General features: G+C 46.3%; 1 protein-coding gene across 5 annotated transcripts in view; it reads right to left on the reverse strand.

The window, feature by feature from the left end:
* Positions 1-6,911: 6,911 nt before the first annotated feature.
* ep400 (E1A binding protein p400) overlaps positions 6,912-16,514 on the reverse strand; it is a 29,148-nt gene continuing 19,545 nt past the window's right edge. For all 5 annotated transcript variants that reach the window (XM_029162116.3, XM_029162117.3, XM_029162114.3 and 2 more), the window contains 27 exons: positions 16,199-16,488; positions 15,809-16,011; positions 15,221-15,390; positions 14,883-15,079; positions 14,656-14,767; positions 14,173-14,475; positions 13,983-14,057; positions 13,713-13,847; positions 13,576-13,620; positions 13,290-13,443; positions 12,901-13,133; positions 12,640-12,813; positions 12,503-12,550; positions 12,069-12,205; positions 11,879-11,935; positions 11,701-11,779; positions 11,305-11,484; positions 11,162-11,207; positions 10,989-11,086; positions 10,640-10,820; positions 10,379-10,551; positions 9,966-10,202; positions 9,721-9,880; positions 8,519-8,664; positions 8,194-8,355; positions 8,034-8,111; positions 6,912-7,904 (listed from right to left, as the gene is read on the reverse strand). In XM_029162116.3, the coding sequence (XP_029017949.1) occupies positions 7,593-7,904; positions 8,034-8,111; positions 8,194-8,355; positions 8,519-8,664; positions 9,721-9,880; positions 9,966-10,202; positions 10,379-10,551; positions 10,640-10,820; positions 10,989-11,086; positions 11,162-11,207; positions 11,305-11,484; positions 11,701-11,779; positions 11,879-11,935; positions 12,069-12,205; positions 12,503-12,550; positions 12,640-12,813; positions 12,901-13,133; positions 13,290-13,443; positions 13,576-13,620; positions 13,713-13,847; positions 13,983-14,057; positions 14,173-14,475; positions 14,656-14,767; positions 14,883-15,079; positions 15,221-15,390; positions 15,809-16,011; positions 16,199-16,488 (4,185 nt within the window). In that variant the 3' untranslated portion in view covers positions 6,912-7,592. The remainder of the gene's footprint in view (positions 7,905-8,033; positions 8,112-8,193; positions 8,356-8,518; positions 8,665-9,720; positions 9,881-9,965; positions 10,203-10,378; positions 10,552-10,639; positions 10,821-10,988; positions 11,087-11,161; positions 11,208-11,304; positions 11,485-11,700; positions 11,780-11,878; positions 11,936-12,068; positions 12,206-12,502; positions 12,551-12,639; positions 12,814-12,900; positions 13,134-13,289; positions 13,444-13,575; positions 13,621-13,712; positions 13,848-13,982; positions 14,058-14,172; positions 14,476-14,655; positions 14,768-14,882; positions 15,080-15,220; positions 15,391-15,808; positions 16,012-16,198; positions 16,489-16,514) is intronic.

Consider the following 16,514-nt stretch of genomic DNA (forward strand, 5'->3'; position numbering starts at 1 on the left):
GGCTGTGGAGGTCCGGGCTGAGCCCAGTCCTGTGCGTGTGCTGGATGAGTCAGGCCCGGCCCGTCATTGTCTGCGGACTGTGACAGGTTTATGGATCCCTGCCTCAGAGGGACGGCTGTGTGTGTGTGTGTGTGTGTGTGTGTGTGTGTGTGTGTGTGTGTGTGTGTGTGTGTGTGTGTGTGTGTGTGTGGGCGAACACTCCTACAAGTGTCTGCCCATCCTCCACTTTGCTCTTTCTGTGGACTCGCCCAAAGATATGCACAGTAGGATTACAGGAACAATAGTGAAGAGATAAATAGTGGAGTCAATGCTGTTAAAGGCCTGAGTTAAAGAATGGTGGTGACGTCTTACAGACACTGCTTGTAAGAATGTAATTTATGTTCATCTTAACCATTTAAGACACCGCAGAGTCTTATATCGACAGACAGAACAGGACTATACTCACTAACATTGATACATAATAAATTGCTGGAAAACAAGCTGAATTCTTCCTCTTTTGGAAACACTGAAGCGCAGGCGTCAGGAGGCGCTGCGGTTCTGGTCGCCTCTGAGGCCTTTCACAGCATTAGCTCATTGTTTTGGCTTCATGGCACATTGTGTGGGTCAGTCTCTCATCACCAGGGTTTGAGCCGGCCCGGCCCCGCTCCACGCACAACACACCAGTCGCAGCTAAAAACAAGCCGGCGAGCGCCTGTGAAAGTGCGACCTTCTTTCAGCTTCTTTCAGCCTTTCGTCGAGGCTCACGTCCTCTTTTACTTTCATTCCCCTACAAACAGTTACGGCAAAGGAAGAGGCCCCTGGCCCAGATACTGGAGCCCCTCGCCTCATGACATGACTGTACTGTGTGTGTGTGTGTGTGTGTGTGTGTGTGTGTGTGTGTGTGTGTGTGTGTGTGTGTGTGTGTCTTGTCCAGGAGACCCAGTTGGAGCTGACAGTACAGACCCCCCCCCCCCCCCCCTCCTCACTTGCCCAACAAAGCTCTCTAAAAATATGTGTGAGAGGTTGGAGGGAGGTTCCCCCCAAGAGGCAAATAGAATTAGGGAACCAACTGGAGTCACTGGAAATATGCTATAGCTCCTCAGCTGACAGCGGGAGCCGGAGGGCGCCCCCCCCCCCCCCCACGCTGACCCGCTCATACCCACGGCGAGACATGACCATTACTCTGCGCCGAACTCACGGATGACGCATCGTTTGAAAGGCGACTCACAGCTCGCCACGCTGGCGTTGTGTGAACGACTACAGCAAACACACGCACACGCGCGCACAAACACACACACACACGCATAAATACACTGACAGCAACAGCACCGGCGCTTCCTCCGGCATTAATCTCACACGTCTCCCCCGTTCGGCCCTGGAATCCACCAGGACGTCTCACGTTGCATATCAACGCTTCCATTCGTGCAGCGCGGGGCTTAAGTAGGTTAAAGGCAGGCGCGCACGCTCCACTTTCGTCTCCGAGCCCTGCAGCAGTAAACGATTCTGTCAGGGGGGGGGGCGGAGGGGGGCGGGGGGCTGCCGCTCGTTATCGACGCGCTCGCACGGCTGCAAGCGGTGGGCACTGCGACGCAACCCCTGCCGCACACCAGCCACGGGTGATCGAGCGCTTTATGGATCCGAGGCGCAGACGGGCCCACTCACTTCACAGCACCCCCCCCCCCCCCCCCCCCCCCCCCCCACACACACACACACACCCGCGCGCGTAAAGTGAGCGTGTATCGATTCAGAAATAGCGCACGCACAGACATTGACAGCGTCTGCGTGACTGTGAGCTGCCCACTTGTAGGTTGGACGGCCACGGATGCGTGGAACTGACGCCCACGCGTAAGTGATCGGGCAGCAAATCCACAGTTTTTTCCCCAGCTTCAGTCACTGTACTTCAGCTGTATTAAGTGGAAATCGTCCAAGGTTGCAGCCTTGTTAGTACAAAATTACATTTTCTTTCAACTCAGCATTGGAGAGAAAGAAAACAGTGTCTAATAAAATGCTTTTTTTTATAGCGAAACGACTTTTTCCCTGGAAGGAAATCATAGACTGAATGAACTCAAACGGGCTCGATTAGCTTCATACATTATATAATAGGTTTAACCACGAACGGACAACCAGAGGTGGCGCCATCAGCATCAGGCCGCAACATCTGGCTCCTCGTTCGTCCAGGAGCAGGTGAGCGCCGACTTCCAGCTGGTGCCGGCGTGCGTGTTGGTGTCGCCCGTGACATTTACAGGGGAGGAGACGGCGCAGATGTGCGTGTGACAGTGGATTTCATCACCTCCCAAATGTGCGTTTCCTGTCACGGACGGCACGAAGCAAGGACACGTCCACATATACACAGCTTGTATATGTGGATGTAATATAATAATAAATATAATAGTTAAATATGATAAATGTGTAATTTAAAGTAGACTAAATGCCAGTTTCACTTGTTCAACCCCAACAGATTCAATTATGAGACAACAAATCATTTTTCAGTTACAGCTGATTGATGCACAGATAGAGTTTTTCATGCAGGTTTGGGACCTTGGACTCACGGGTCAATGCATCTATCTTTTGCTACGGTGTTAGTTGTAACCCAACACTATCAGATACAGTGAAAAGCAGGACGAATCTGCACCACGACCTCAACATCCAGGTAGCTTGGGGTCACACGGGCTAATGGGATGCTAAAAGGAGTCAGGAGCAGAGGGCTTTTTACACAGCGTAAAGGTGGGGGGGGGGGGGGGGGGGGGAGGCCACCGAAGAGGGCGGTTCGGGACAAGATCAATGGGAGTGACAGGGAGTGCAGGAGGCGGCCGGAGACTCAAAGAGGCCAATAAATAACATCCTAGTGGGACAGCAACCGCCTCCCCCTCGCCCTCACCCGCCCGCCACGGCCCCGCACATCCCTGACCCCGCTGGCCCCACCGGCTGGGCCCCCCCTGATTACGGGCCTCCGTTGGGGTGGGGTGGTGGTGGTGGGGGTTGATGACTGCACAATACAGCCCTGGTACGGGCCACTCACTCACCTCTCGCCTCCATTTGTTGGACATTCATCTTTCAGCATGTGTGCGAGTTTGTTTAGGGGGTGGGGGCAAAGGCTGCGATGGAAGGGGGTGAGATGTATGTGCGTGCATTTGTGCTGGAGTCGGGGGGTCTTCCATGTTTTTCACCCCCCCTCCTCCCCCATGGCCCTACATGGCGTGTTGCCTCCCCTTGCAGAGCCCTGAGCCGCGGTTACGCTGAGGCAACTGGGTGGTTTAAACATTAGCCACCGCGGCTTTTGCTGCATAGCTGTCAGGAAGATGAAAAAACGGACTGACTTCTGTTTAGTCTGGCTGCTGCTGCAGCCTCGCCGTGTTTTCTTCTCCAAAAATCCACATATCATTGGGGTTATCTTGGGTTTGGCTGCAGCTTGAAAACACGCTGGCTCAGCGCGAACGGACGGAGAGCGAGTCTGTCCCCTTTGGACGATTTCAGAAGTATTTGGGGGTCCCTTCACATCACACTGAGTCTCATCAGGTCCGGGTTGCTATATGTTGTTGGATCCATACACACAGTGCGCAGATGGGCGTCATACTGTAGCAGGGGTTAGGAACAAAGGGAGCAGCTTGACCGTATCCAGCCCAGCGTGGGCAGCAGGAAGTGGGGCGAGAGCTCTCTCCACATATTCATGGCTGGGGGTTCTGTTGGGTTCTGTTTTTATTGGTTGGAAATGTCAGACGGGGACTCAGGACCGCGTGCGCCGCACCTCAGCCGAGGCCGCAGAGAACACACGGGCGCCCTTTGTGCTTCACGGCGTCACGCCACGAGCTGACAGGAGCTGAGAGAGAGAGCGAGCGAGCGAGCGAGCGAGAGAATCACAGAGGACGAGTGGGAGGTGGGAGCACGGAGTGGCAGACTGGAGATGTCAGCGGCGGGGCTTCAAAGTGTCCAATGACACTTCCCATCACCGCGCTGAGGGAAGTGGAGCGCGTCGGCTCTGCCCCATATTGCATGCATCATCATCACCACCATCATCATCATCCACCGCAGCTCAGTCGAATCACCCGGCAGACTCGTGACTCATCGTTCAGCCTAATAGGCCCGTCCTATTAGGAGCCTCGCTGCCTGCAGGGGGCGTTCGGAGCGTGAGGAGATGACTGAACCGGGCGAAGGTTCATTACAGCGATGCACGAGGCAGGAGAAGCCTCGAAACCTGCCCTCTTTTATGCTGGCTGCGCTGGGAAAAGTCTGCTTTCTCACCTGGAGGGGCTTGGTTGCAGCCGCGTCAGCGCTCACTGGGAAGGACTGCAGGGCGGCGGTCTTTGGGGAGCGACTCGCTGCTGATGCAAAACAAGCGTCGCTCGGCCGCGCTTCCAGTAATGTGGAGGCAAACACGACGGGAGCGTGCCTCAGACAGCCGCATTAACCGCGTGCGCCACATCAACCACTGTTCCTCCAGCCCTGTGATTTGCACCGAAGGGGTCTCGGTGTGTTGCCATAGCAACCTTTCAGTATAGATGGCCCGCTTCCTTTCCTAATAGCGGTGATCATCAGCATCACAGGAGGAGCGCCATTAGCGCGGAGCCGCGGGGGCAGTGGGAGCAGGACGTTAGAGCGCGTGGAGCGCGTGACGGACGGAGGCTGTGGCCGCTGACGCGTGCTGCAGGCCTCCGTGGGCTCCGGCGTACATGTGCGCTGTTACTTCCAACGCCGCTCGCGTCTTAGCGTTGATCTCCTCGCCGCTGTTGTGCCAACACGTAATCATGGTATCGTGTGGAATCCCCCACGCGATCTGTCATGGCTCATCTGCTCTCCAACGCGCTTCGGGGGCTCTCGGGGTCATGGTTTAGCGCAAATGAACGGGAACGTAAGCAACGGTGAACCAGCAGCAGCCCTCATCCACGGCTCACACACAGATTAGGCTTTAAAGTCGCCGTCCCCAGGTAGAGAATCGCACGGTAGGAAGGCGGGTGTTGGACCACCTCTGACTGCCTGCAGCCACGTGGATGCATGGCTTTCAAATTAAGAGCCCGGAAAATAAATGCGCTGCAATGTGATGTTTTCCTGAGATTAAACACACACACACACACACACACACACACACACACACACACACACACTCCTGCTCGTCCATTGATAGACGGCAGACATGTGGATGTTAAATGGCTGTTTGCCTTTTTCCTGTGTTGCTCTCCTCATCCAAAGCGACGCCTGGGAGTGATCAGTAGGTAGTGATGTACGAAGCGTTGCAATTCGTCCAGTCCCTGCAGCAGCAGAAGGAAAGGCCGAAGTCTCACAAGCGCTCTCCCCACTTTTAACGGGAATAAATGTAAAGCGCATTGAGGACGGGACCGGAGAGACGCTGGGGCCACAGGGACCAGCTTCGCCCATCTGTTCATCGCTCAGGCCTCGCTTCCACCTCACCTGCCTTGTCTCACTTGCTCAGCGGTGAATGTGGACCAGCCACCGAGTGCCAGCAGAGAGGACACGCAGGGAGGCCACTGAAGAGCACGAGAGGAAATGGAAACGGCCTGGAATCTCCTTATAGTGGTGGTGAGCCCTCCTCAGAGGAGGTGAGGTGCTGCTGATACCACAGTGCCCCCATGTGGGAGCTGGACTGAGACGAGCACTACGAGAAGCATTTCAATTCAATTCAGTTCAATTCCATTTCAATTTTTAACTCACTTTACCAATTCCATTCAAAAATTGAAACTTGCATAATATATTTATTCATTACACACAGATTGATATATTTCACATTCATTCTTTTAATTGTGATGATTTAACTGACAACTAATGAAAACATCATATTCAGTATTTCAGAAAATTAGAATAATGTGAAAAGGTTCAATATTGAAGACGCCTGGTGCCACACTCTAATCAGCTATTTAACTCAAAACACCCGCAAAGGCCTTTAAATGCCCTCTGTCCACTTCTATAGGCTACAGCATCATTGGGAAGACTGCTAACTGGACAGTTGTTCAAAAAACAACCATTGGCACCTTGCACGAGGAGGAGACAGGACGCAAAAGGTCATTGCAGAAGAGGCAGGCTGTTCAGAGCTCTGTGTCCAAGCACATTAACAGAGAGGCGGAGGGAAAGATGTAGAAGAAGGTAGTGGACAAAGAGTGGACTGCAGCTGGAGTCAGAGCTTCAAGAACCACTACGCACAGTTGTATGAAGACATCAGAAGCGTCTGGGCTGAAGACAAAAAGGGCTGGACTGCTGTCACAGAATCACAGATAGTTTGGGGTGCCGTGTCATCTGCTGGTGTTGGTTTAATGTTTTCTGAGGTCAAAGGTCAATGTAGCCGCATACCAGGAAGCTTTAGAGCACTTCATGCTTCCTGCTGCTGACCAACTTTATGGAGATGCAGATTTCATTTTCTCTTCACATCACCCCATAGAAAACCTATAGGGTGATGTGAAGAGGAAGATGCAAGACCTAACAATGCAGGAGAGCTGAAGGCCACTATCAGAGCAACCTGAGCAGTGCCACGGACTGATCCACTCCATGCCACGCCACAATGATGCAGTGATTCAGGCACAAGGAGCCCCGACCAAGTATTGAGTGCTTTTCAGTTGGCCAAGATTTCTTCTTTGTATTGGCATTAAGTAAAATTCGAATTTTCTGAGATACTGAATTTGGGGGTTTCATTATTTGTCAGTTATAACCATCACAATTAAAAGAATTAACATTTGAAATTCATTTGACATTTGAAAATCAGTCTGTGTAACGAATGAGTATGTTACACAAGTTTCGCTTTTTTGAATGTAATTAGTGAAATAAATCCACTTTTCGATTATATTCTAATTATGTAACCAGCACCCGCATTTGAAGATGTACAGCTTTCTGTTCAGCTCAGCTATTGGTCAAGATGGATAAAGTACAAACATGCAAATAATTCAATGAGGACCAAAGTACTAACAATGAATTACAAAGTAAGAAATAAATGAAATTGTGTATAAAAACACAACACTTTATTACAATTAGGCTGAAAAACCCAGATGAAAACACAACTACTTTACAAAGTACAAATGTTTTTTTGTTGTTATTTACATTTCTTTCCATTGACATCAATAAAAAAGACAATTTATGAGAAAACACAAAATCCTACATGTTTACAGTGTGTGTTGCAATAAAAAACAAAATGACTAAAGGAACGTGCATTATTCTCCATTCAGTATCTATAGACAACAAGGGAATTAGACATAAAAGGGACTATTTATGAACACACTTATTTTAATGGACAGCTCGTTAACCAATGCAGATTTACCCACAAGCCTCAGTTCACATATGCCTTTAATAATATTTGAATAATCACTTTGAAGGCATGAATGTTGTGGTTAATAACTGTGGGAACATTTTAAAGTGGTGGTAAATTTAATTTCACAAGTCAAATACAAAAGTTAGACATTGTTGCTGATTCAGTAATGTGAAATTATAAATATTACCTCAATTAATAGGCAGAGGTGCCATTGACAGACCAAACCGGCTTAGATACGAGTACAAAAATGGTGGCGTTGGACACAGTTAAACTCTCATTATGGTGGAGATAACTGGTGAGGTCAAGGTTTGGTGTGGGGCATGTCTTTCCTCTCAGCCTCTGTGTTCATGTGATTAGCGTCTGTACTCTAGCTACTCCCTCCAGTGGGCTTGGCAGGAGTCTTGGCTCTAATGCCCCCCTGGCGAGCCTGACCCTTGGCAGGCTGCTGGGGCTGCACGGCCTGCTGCCCTGGGGATTCGGCAGACGGTGCTGCAGGCTGCTGGGCAGGGCTGTGGGGGGGAGGAGCCTGGATCTGGGGTGTGGCAGCTGCAGTCACCACCTGCTGCTGGATGATCTTCTGCTGCACTACCTGGGCTGTGGTTGCACCAGCGGGAATCATCTGCACCTGAGGTGCCGATGTCGCCTGAGTCAGAGTCACCGTCTGAGGCAGGGACTGGCTCTGAAGAGAAACCACAAGCTTGTGTAAGAAAGGACACTTAAACAGAGTTAATTTGCCAAAATAATAAATAGTAATCAAATAATCAGCTGTTGCTGTTTTCAGTACTTGTACTAAGCCTGGAAACCCCACCTGCTGAGCAGAAGACACGATTTGCTGGATATTAGCCACAGCGGGTTGCTGCTGCACTATTTGTGGGATCTTAGCCACCTGATAAGAGAAGTACACAAAAACTCAGTTACAACAGCACTGTTAATCACTATGCCAATGTAAATATTTGCAGATAATGTACCTGGATTTGTTGAGCGCCCGTGGTTTTGGTGGCCTGGCTAATGGGTGCAAAGAACTGGGTCTTAAGCCCTGGTTGGAGCTGTGCGGTGGCAGTATAGGTCACCTTCTGCTGTGGCTGCTGGGCTGCCTGTCCTGCCTGCATTGTGACCTGCTGAGTGCCAATCTAGAGAAATAAAACCACAGGTAACTGTTTCCACTGAAACAAGATTCAAGAATTCCTATATGACACACTGAAATGATAATCATACCACATTAGACAGCAATACTCAATGCACAAATATAATAAGTGGTTAGACCAGACCATCCTCTGGACATGTGCTACCCACCTTCTGCTGTACAGTGGCCTGTCCCTGCTGAGGCTGCCCTGCTTTCTGGGCTGCAGCTGCTGCTGGAACTGCTGCCGTGTGCTGCTGCTGCTTCCTGACGTGAAGTAGCTGCATCTGGGGAAAGGGCGGCTGCAACACAGGCCCTCCTGGCAAAGAGGGGGAAACAAAGCAGGATGTTGATTGAAGAACTTAAAAAGAATTTTAATTTTAAAAAAGATGACAAAAACAAATGATACTATTTGCTGCTGACAATGACAATGCGTCTTTCAAATGATGCAGCTTTATGCAAACTAATCACTGTTTTTTTTTTCTACTATTCTCCTTTATGTGAACAACTATCAAAACAGTGGCACTTCAACAATTATTCAGATCATTTTGAATCATCAGGAGGAAGATTCTCCATCCTGACATTGTTAGTAACAGGACTTCATGTTGATGGAGTGCTAGCAGAGTGATACTTATTCATTCTAGTGCAGGGGTCACCAACCTTTTTAGACCTGAGAGCTATTTCTTGGGTACCGATTAATGCAAAGTACTACCAGTTTCATACACACTTCTAAAATCACAAATATGTCTTTAATTTACATGTAACTATATGTTATATTAATCATATGTATCTGTGTGAAAACACTGATCATGTTAATAATTTCTCAATAATTATAAACATGATTTAACAAGGTAGGAAACAAGAAACCGAAGCATTCAGCAGAAAAAATAAGACAATTTGATTCTAAAAACCTCTCTAATGTCATGATTTGACTAAATATTGAGTGTATGTCAGCGCTCAGATTTACACTTTTAAATAACTGCAGTGCAGCGGAGTTGTCCGTCACTTGACACACGCACAGATGTTGGTGAGTCACCAATTATGTCGCCTGTGTGAACAATCATTCTCAATACACCCACATGCTTGTGTTGAATTTGTTTTGTTAGCTGATGAGTCTGTGGCACAGATGCTGAATGTGCCCTATAAATGATTTATGATCTCTCTGCTTTGACACATCCACTTGTCACACTCCTTCAATCCTTCATGATCTAAAGAAACAAAAAATATATGTAGCTCACTGATAAGTGGTGCTATGCTAAACTATTTTTAGAACATTCCTTGCAGGTGACCTGGTACATGCCAACACCTGGTAGTGACCCCTGTTTTCAAGGATTTCAACAGGCTTGTAGTTGCTGGTCAGGATTTATTAACAAACCTGGTTTCTGGGGCTGGGTAATAGCCACACTGATGCTTGCTACATTGACAGGCAATGTTGTAACACCAGGTGACGAGACGCCCACAGGAGGTTTGGTGAGGGTCACCTGGGCTGTCTGTCCTGCCTGGGTCTGAATCTGTCCCTGAGTGGGCATGCGAGTCTGTACAGAAATAAAACAAGCCATGTTAACAGAGGCACAACACTAACCACTGAACAGAGGGAAAAGACGAGGACAAAAATCTTACCAGTCTGGCCACTTGCAAATTGGCCACAGTGGTGCCGGTCAGGACAGCTCCAGGTCTGGATGCCGTCACAGCTGCTAGCTGGGGATTGGCTTGGGTAGCCTGGGCAGGCTGCACCTGGGCAGCCTGCTGGGCCCCTGGAGCCTGCTGGCCCTGGGCGGCTACTGCCACTGCTGCAGCTACCTGTTGCTGCTGCTGTTGCTGCATTGGCACCTTTTGCTTGTGCGTCTTCAACAACTCCTGCGAAACCACAGATTACCAGTTAAAAGATGATAAATTACACAATACCTGGTGTTAGTGTTATTGTGTATTGTTTCCAACCCCATACAAATAAACACTGTATTTAATGGCTCAATTTGAAATCCAGTTCTGTTAGTCAAGTCAATTTTGACTTATTGGAAGCAGTAACTAAGTACCTGTGGTTTGCCCATTGCTTTGATCTGTGGAGAAGCAGCCTGCTGCTGCTGCTGCTGCTGTTGTTGTTGTTGTTGTTGTTGCTGCTGCTGCTGCTGCTGCTGCTGCAACTGCTGATGCTGTCGCAGGAGCTGCAGGTGGGCTGGGGTGATTTTTGGTGACAAAATACTTGTGGCTGGTTGAAAGACAGCAGATGAATCGGATGTGTTAAACAGTAACTGGTTGTTAGATGACTTTTCAGAGAGCAGTGTTTCATTAAATACCTGGTGGAACCTGAGGAACCAGTGGGCGAGTCTGTGACTGCACTGGGCTCAGAGTTGTTGAAACTACTGTAGACGCTGGGGTACCTGCTCGCACACCGGGACCTGTAGGCATGGTGACCACCTCAGCTGGAGCAGCGGCCGCCCTTTGTTGTGTGTGGACGACCTGGGCTCCAGGCGCAGGCTGGACCAACAACATTAAAATCAACAGCTGAAATTGGCTGTTCTGTTTACAACTTGTAGTGGGTGTGTATTCTGTGCCAGTCCAAACAATATTAGCACCCCAACTTCCTGCCAGTCATTAGAGGTTGAGTTAGGCCAAAACAGCAATTATAAAATGAACATGACTCACGGACAAAGTGACTTGAGATGGCAGGCGCTTGTTGGCCTGAAAGGGACTTGGAGTAACTCCAGCTGCTGTGTTTACAATCACATTTCCCCCTACAGCGGCTGGAACAGAAAGACAATTAATTTACAACTGGAACCACAACATGTCTATAATGGGAAACACATGTTTCAACATACCAGCCTGGATGGTTGTTCCCACAGTGGCATTTTTTATGGCTCCTGACTGAAAAACATGAAACACATGTGTAAGTACTGGTACCGTGAATGTCTTTTGATATCATTAGACCCAGAAGCAAAGTTGAGAACATCTTTATTCTCACCAGAACAGCAGCATTAGGCACAGTGGCAGCGCCGGTCACTGTTACAGTCTGAGGGGCCTGAGCCTGAGCCTGAACCTGGCCGGCAGCAGGAGGAGCTTGGGTCTGGCTGGGTGCAGCTTGTGTCTGGGGAGCTCCGGCCTGCTGCTGGGCCAACTGGGCCTTTTGCTGCTCTGCAAGCGCCTGCAACACACACATACAGTAAAACGTAAATACACACAGACACAAACTAAAAAATAATATCGTCTAAGGATCCATTTCATGCCACTAAAATATATGTGCTGGTGTTGTACATTGTAGTTTGATTTCTTTTTACTTAAATACATTACAAAAGAACAGCACACATCATGTTATGTTACTATACACATTGTAATATATAACATAACACATTAGAGTCACCTTCTTCTCCTTGGCAATCCTTTCAGCACGTTGGGACGCCACCTGAATAGGAAGTAGGGGCTTGTCGTAGCTGATCCCACTGAGGACACAAACATTTTTTTTATTTCCAGATTTAAATGTTAAGATGTCAGACATACAGAACAATATAATTTACAGAAATGACCACTTCAAAGCAAACCTTTCTGCGAGGACAGAAGCATGTTTGGGATTCTTCTGGAATGGATTCATGCCGAGCCTGTAAAATAAATTGAAGCTACTGTTAAGGACATATCCCATCAAAAACCGATTAAAGTACAGAAATATGTTTGCTATCATCTCCTTCGTACGGCTGGTCCACTCATTAGAAAAAGACAGTTATCTGAGCTTACAGTGGCTTTATTGGTGGGCTCCTCTTGCTGGCAATAATCTTCATGAGTTCAAAACGGCTGTTATATAGCTGGATGTGAGTGGCGTTGTCATCCTGTGTGTAGATCTGACAGGTTCTTAGAGGACGACTGTTTTTAGACTGAGCATCAACACACAGAAACAGAACAAAAATTAGGCCAGGAGCACACGACAAAAAAAAAAATAATAATAAAATAAAATAATATATATATATATATATATATAGATATATATATATATATATAGATATATATATATATATATATATATATATATATATATATATATATATCTATATAGATATATATCTATAATATATATATATATATATATATATATATATATATATATATATATATATATTAAAAGATTATCTTTATTAAAAGATTAATAAAAAAAGAAAAGCATAACAGAGTACCTTGTATATGCTCTTAGTTTTCTTCTTGGGATTTGCCTCATAAACCAACTGAAAGAGTTATACACATGGTTTGGACATATGAGGACAAGAAACCCACTTTACGGAAACGAGCAAACAAAAACATCACTGTTTCTAACCTTGCCCTCCTCTCTGGGAATGATGACATTTTCATAACGGCTGCGACACTGTTTGGGTGAGCGGTAAATGCGACTGCAGGAATTCACCACATCGCTTACCAGATCCCAGTTAGGAGTGTGGGCAGGAGACACAATTGTTAGGTTAAGAGGCAACTCCAACAGCTGCTTCACAGCCTGTCGTAAACATAAAAAAAATGAGGGTTATAAATTTCAGCAGGAAAATTTTTAAAGACATGGAACACACACGAAACACTAAAATACCTGAAGGAGAGCCCAGTCCTCAGTGATGAGCCACTCCGGGTTGTCTTGGCCAGCCTCCATTGCAGGTTTAACCAGTGAAGGTAGGGGCTTGGCAAAAGGTGCTTGCTGCTTCAGGGAGAAGCTCTTTTTCTGGTCTTTGCCTTCCCGGCGAACCTTGAACATGTTGGCCTTATCAAAAAGTGAGCGTGGGGGAATGACTGTCTCCCCATGACCCTTCTTCTTCTTTCTGGCTGCTGCTGGTCAAACAAATTCAGATAAGAACAGAACAAAACTGCAATGACATCAACACCCTATAATTAAGAATGTTTTAGAGGAGACTTAATAATCCAAATGTATTCCATGTCTAATTCCATGTATGCATGTAAGTGCCTGCACAGCTAATATCTGACCTGAGGGGTCCATCTTGAGTCTTTTGTGCTCCTTGCGGACATAAACCGGAGGCAATTTGGACTCTGGCATGGGTGTGGTGTCGTACATTAGCATCATTACAGAGTCGATGTAAATGTCATTATCATCCTGTGGGGGTGTTGGAGGAGTCCAAAGCTGTTTTAGAAAATCAGAGGTTAGAACACAGCAATGACAAAACAGGAAATTATAATATTCCTCAAAATAAATAAAGATTTGCAGTTTACACGATCTACTTTGCCTTCGAAAACTTGCAGTTTGAGTACTTACTGGCATGATTTCTGTGTGACCATCCTCTGCATCATATATATATTCCTGTAAAATTACACACACACAAAGAATTATGTCAATAATAGTTCAGCACAATCCAGACGGCACTACTGGCTTGATAAAAACAGATCATGCACCATGTTGTAGGCATCCTCTCTGGTATAGGTGAAAAGATCTTCATCGCCCTCTATCATTTGTTGCTCCTGATCCTCCTCCTTCAGCTTCTGGAGGTGTTGCAACTCCCAGCCCCGCTTAGAACACTCCAGCTGGTTCTGAGGAAAATACAAAATAAAAGCCCATATTGATCAGGAAGAAGAATACACTGAAATGCCAACACTGAATGTCAAAAACGAGCTACCATTTTACCATTTTTTTAAGAAATCTAGATATATGAAGAAAAAAAATACCTTCAGAGCACTTTCATCGTCACTGATGTGGAGGAACTCTAGGTAATGCAGGGCATACCTCTCAATAGGTGTGAGCTGTTTAGGAGACATACAAATGAGAATATAAACTCTGCAAGACAATACTAACAAACAAATAGTTTTATTCTATTTCACCTTTTTTTGCAAATCCCATAATAAACTATGGAGCTACCTGTTCCATTACTGCGTTCAGCTCCTCTATTTGAGCAGGTTCCTCTGCATCTTGGTTCTCTGACTCTTGGTTGTCCTCGGTTGCCCCCTTGTCTGCTAGCTCCTCCTGGTGCTGCTGCTCTTCCTCCTCCTCCTCCTCCTCAGGTAGACCATCCGGGTTTATGCTGTTTAGTGCCTGGATATAGGGTCGAGCTACCCTGGGAGATATTGTTTCAGATGCCGATGGTTCCTGGTGAAGCACGACAAACTCCTCCACCTTTTCACCTGAGCCTGCCTCTACTTCAAACAGATCTTGGATTGTTCTCTAAAAACACAAACAGTTTGTGTTATACCACTTTATTCCATACATGAGAAAACCACTATTCAAACAGTAAAAAAACAAAAACAACTATGTAGTTGATATAAATGTAGCTTTAAGCAAACCAAAATATGAGAGTTGGAGTGTTTTTAAAACTCCAAAACTAAACTCTAAAGTTCATCTTACTTGTGTAAGGAAAGCCAAAGTGTAGTCAGTCCCCTGGGCAGCCACCTCTCTGATCAGATCTTTGGTGCCATTTTTTAGCAGCTTCTCTTCAATTGAGTTTCCACTCTCCAGTCTGTGAAACACACAGCACAGAATATATAACAAAGCCCAATAGGTTTTGCAAATTTATAACATCCTCAAATTTTCTTAGTGATGTGCTATGAAATATAAATATGAGAGAGTAATACCTGTATATGTGTATATCCTTAGATCGTCCTATTTTGTCACACCACTCCTGGGTGCGAGCATCCATGCTGGGGTTGAGGTCTGTGTCATAGAAGATGATGGTGTCTGCATCAAACACGGCCCCAACTGCAGAGCAACAGCGGTTGGTCAGGATGCTGCAGAACACCTGCCTGTTCCTGTTAAACTTCTTCATACGCTCCTGCAGGGACAAAGATTTTTGTAGTAAATTTTAACACTAAATTTTTGGAAATACAAAACACTTAAGAACAATGGGTTACTTTGTACAGTAGGACTATTACTTATCTAAGCATCATATTAAATTATATAGCGGGACATTTACCTGTCGTTCATCAGGAGACAAGCTTTCATCAACACGGAGATAGGTGAGCTGCCTGTAATCTAAGAAGGCCTCCAGGATGTCTAGCATCTTCACCATCTGAGTAAAGATGAGAACACGGCGGTTCTCTGATCTGAGCTTCTGCAGGAGGATCGCAAGTGCTTCCAGTTTACCTTTAGGAATAAAAATTAGACACAAATTACTGACAGGTACAGAAGTTTCAGTTTAAATCATTTGAGTGACAGTACAGTATACACTTTGGTATAGGATGAGAACCATTTTTTTTATTTAGGAAATTATTTTAGGAAATCTAGTAACAAGAAAGATTAGATTATAGACAATGTAACTTTGTATTGATCATAAAATACAGATTCTACAATCACTGGTTTCATTTCTAGCTTGGCTTTTTTTTTTTTTTTTTTACAAAATCTTGTTTCAACTCTTTAGGGTGTATTTTCACAACATACCTACACTACTACTACTTGATGTCTGTTAACACAATTTTCTAAAATTTTGCCATGTTTTTAAATGGTCATTGTGCACTCCAAGTTCCTTACGTATAAAATGAACAAAAACGATGTTGGCGCTCACCTGAATCCATTTGCATTAGCTGCAGGTCAGGGAAATGGAAGAGATGCCTGTGTGCCAAATTGTGAATGTCGGCACTATGGGGACCAATGGCCTCCAGCAGCCGACGCTGAAGGGACTTCTGCTCAAGACGATAAGGAACTGGGGGATTGGCTGCATACAGATGAGTTGGTTGGGCTACAGCTGGAGGAACCACGCAAACTAACCTAAAAGATGGCAAGATAAGTCAAGGTTACGTAAAGTTTATATATTTACGCACATGATTTATTATTTGAATTAGGAAATAAAGAATTTTAATATTGCTTCAAAAGGATTCGTATATAACATGGCAAAGAATTGGCAACTTGTAGCAACATTGCACAAAATTAGGTGTTTGATCACATGCTCAAGTACCTCTTGATAAGGCTGGTAGCAGACTGAACACAGTTCTCCACTGAGACCAGAGTGGACTGCAGAGTAGAGGTGGTATTCACACAGGTTCTCTGTGCCCTAAGGCAACTCTCTCGTCCCACCCACCTCCAGCCTCCAGCAGTAAGGGCACACTGGCCAGTTTCTGAGCTTAAAGTGCAGGCCTGCAGTAGGTCTGAGCCGTACAGCACTCTGCGGCCACAGCGTCGCTCATTTGCTTCAAACAGGCGGCTCAAACGCTCTTTCATTTGCTGGGTTTTTTCTTCCGAAAACTCCTGCACATTAGAGTAGATACTACAGT

This window comes from Betta splendens, chromosome 9 (genome assembly GCF_900634795.4).
Source record: "Betta splendens chromosome 9, fBetSpl5.4, whole genome shotgun sequence".
NCBI classification, from domain to species: Eukaryota; Metazoa; Chordata; class Actinopteri; order Anabantiformes; family Osphronemidae; genus Betta; species Betta splendens.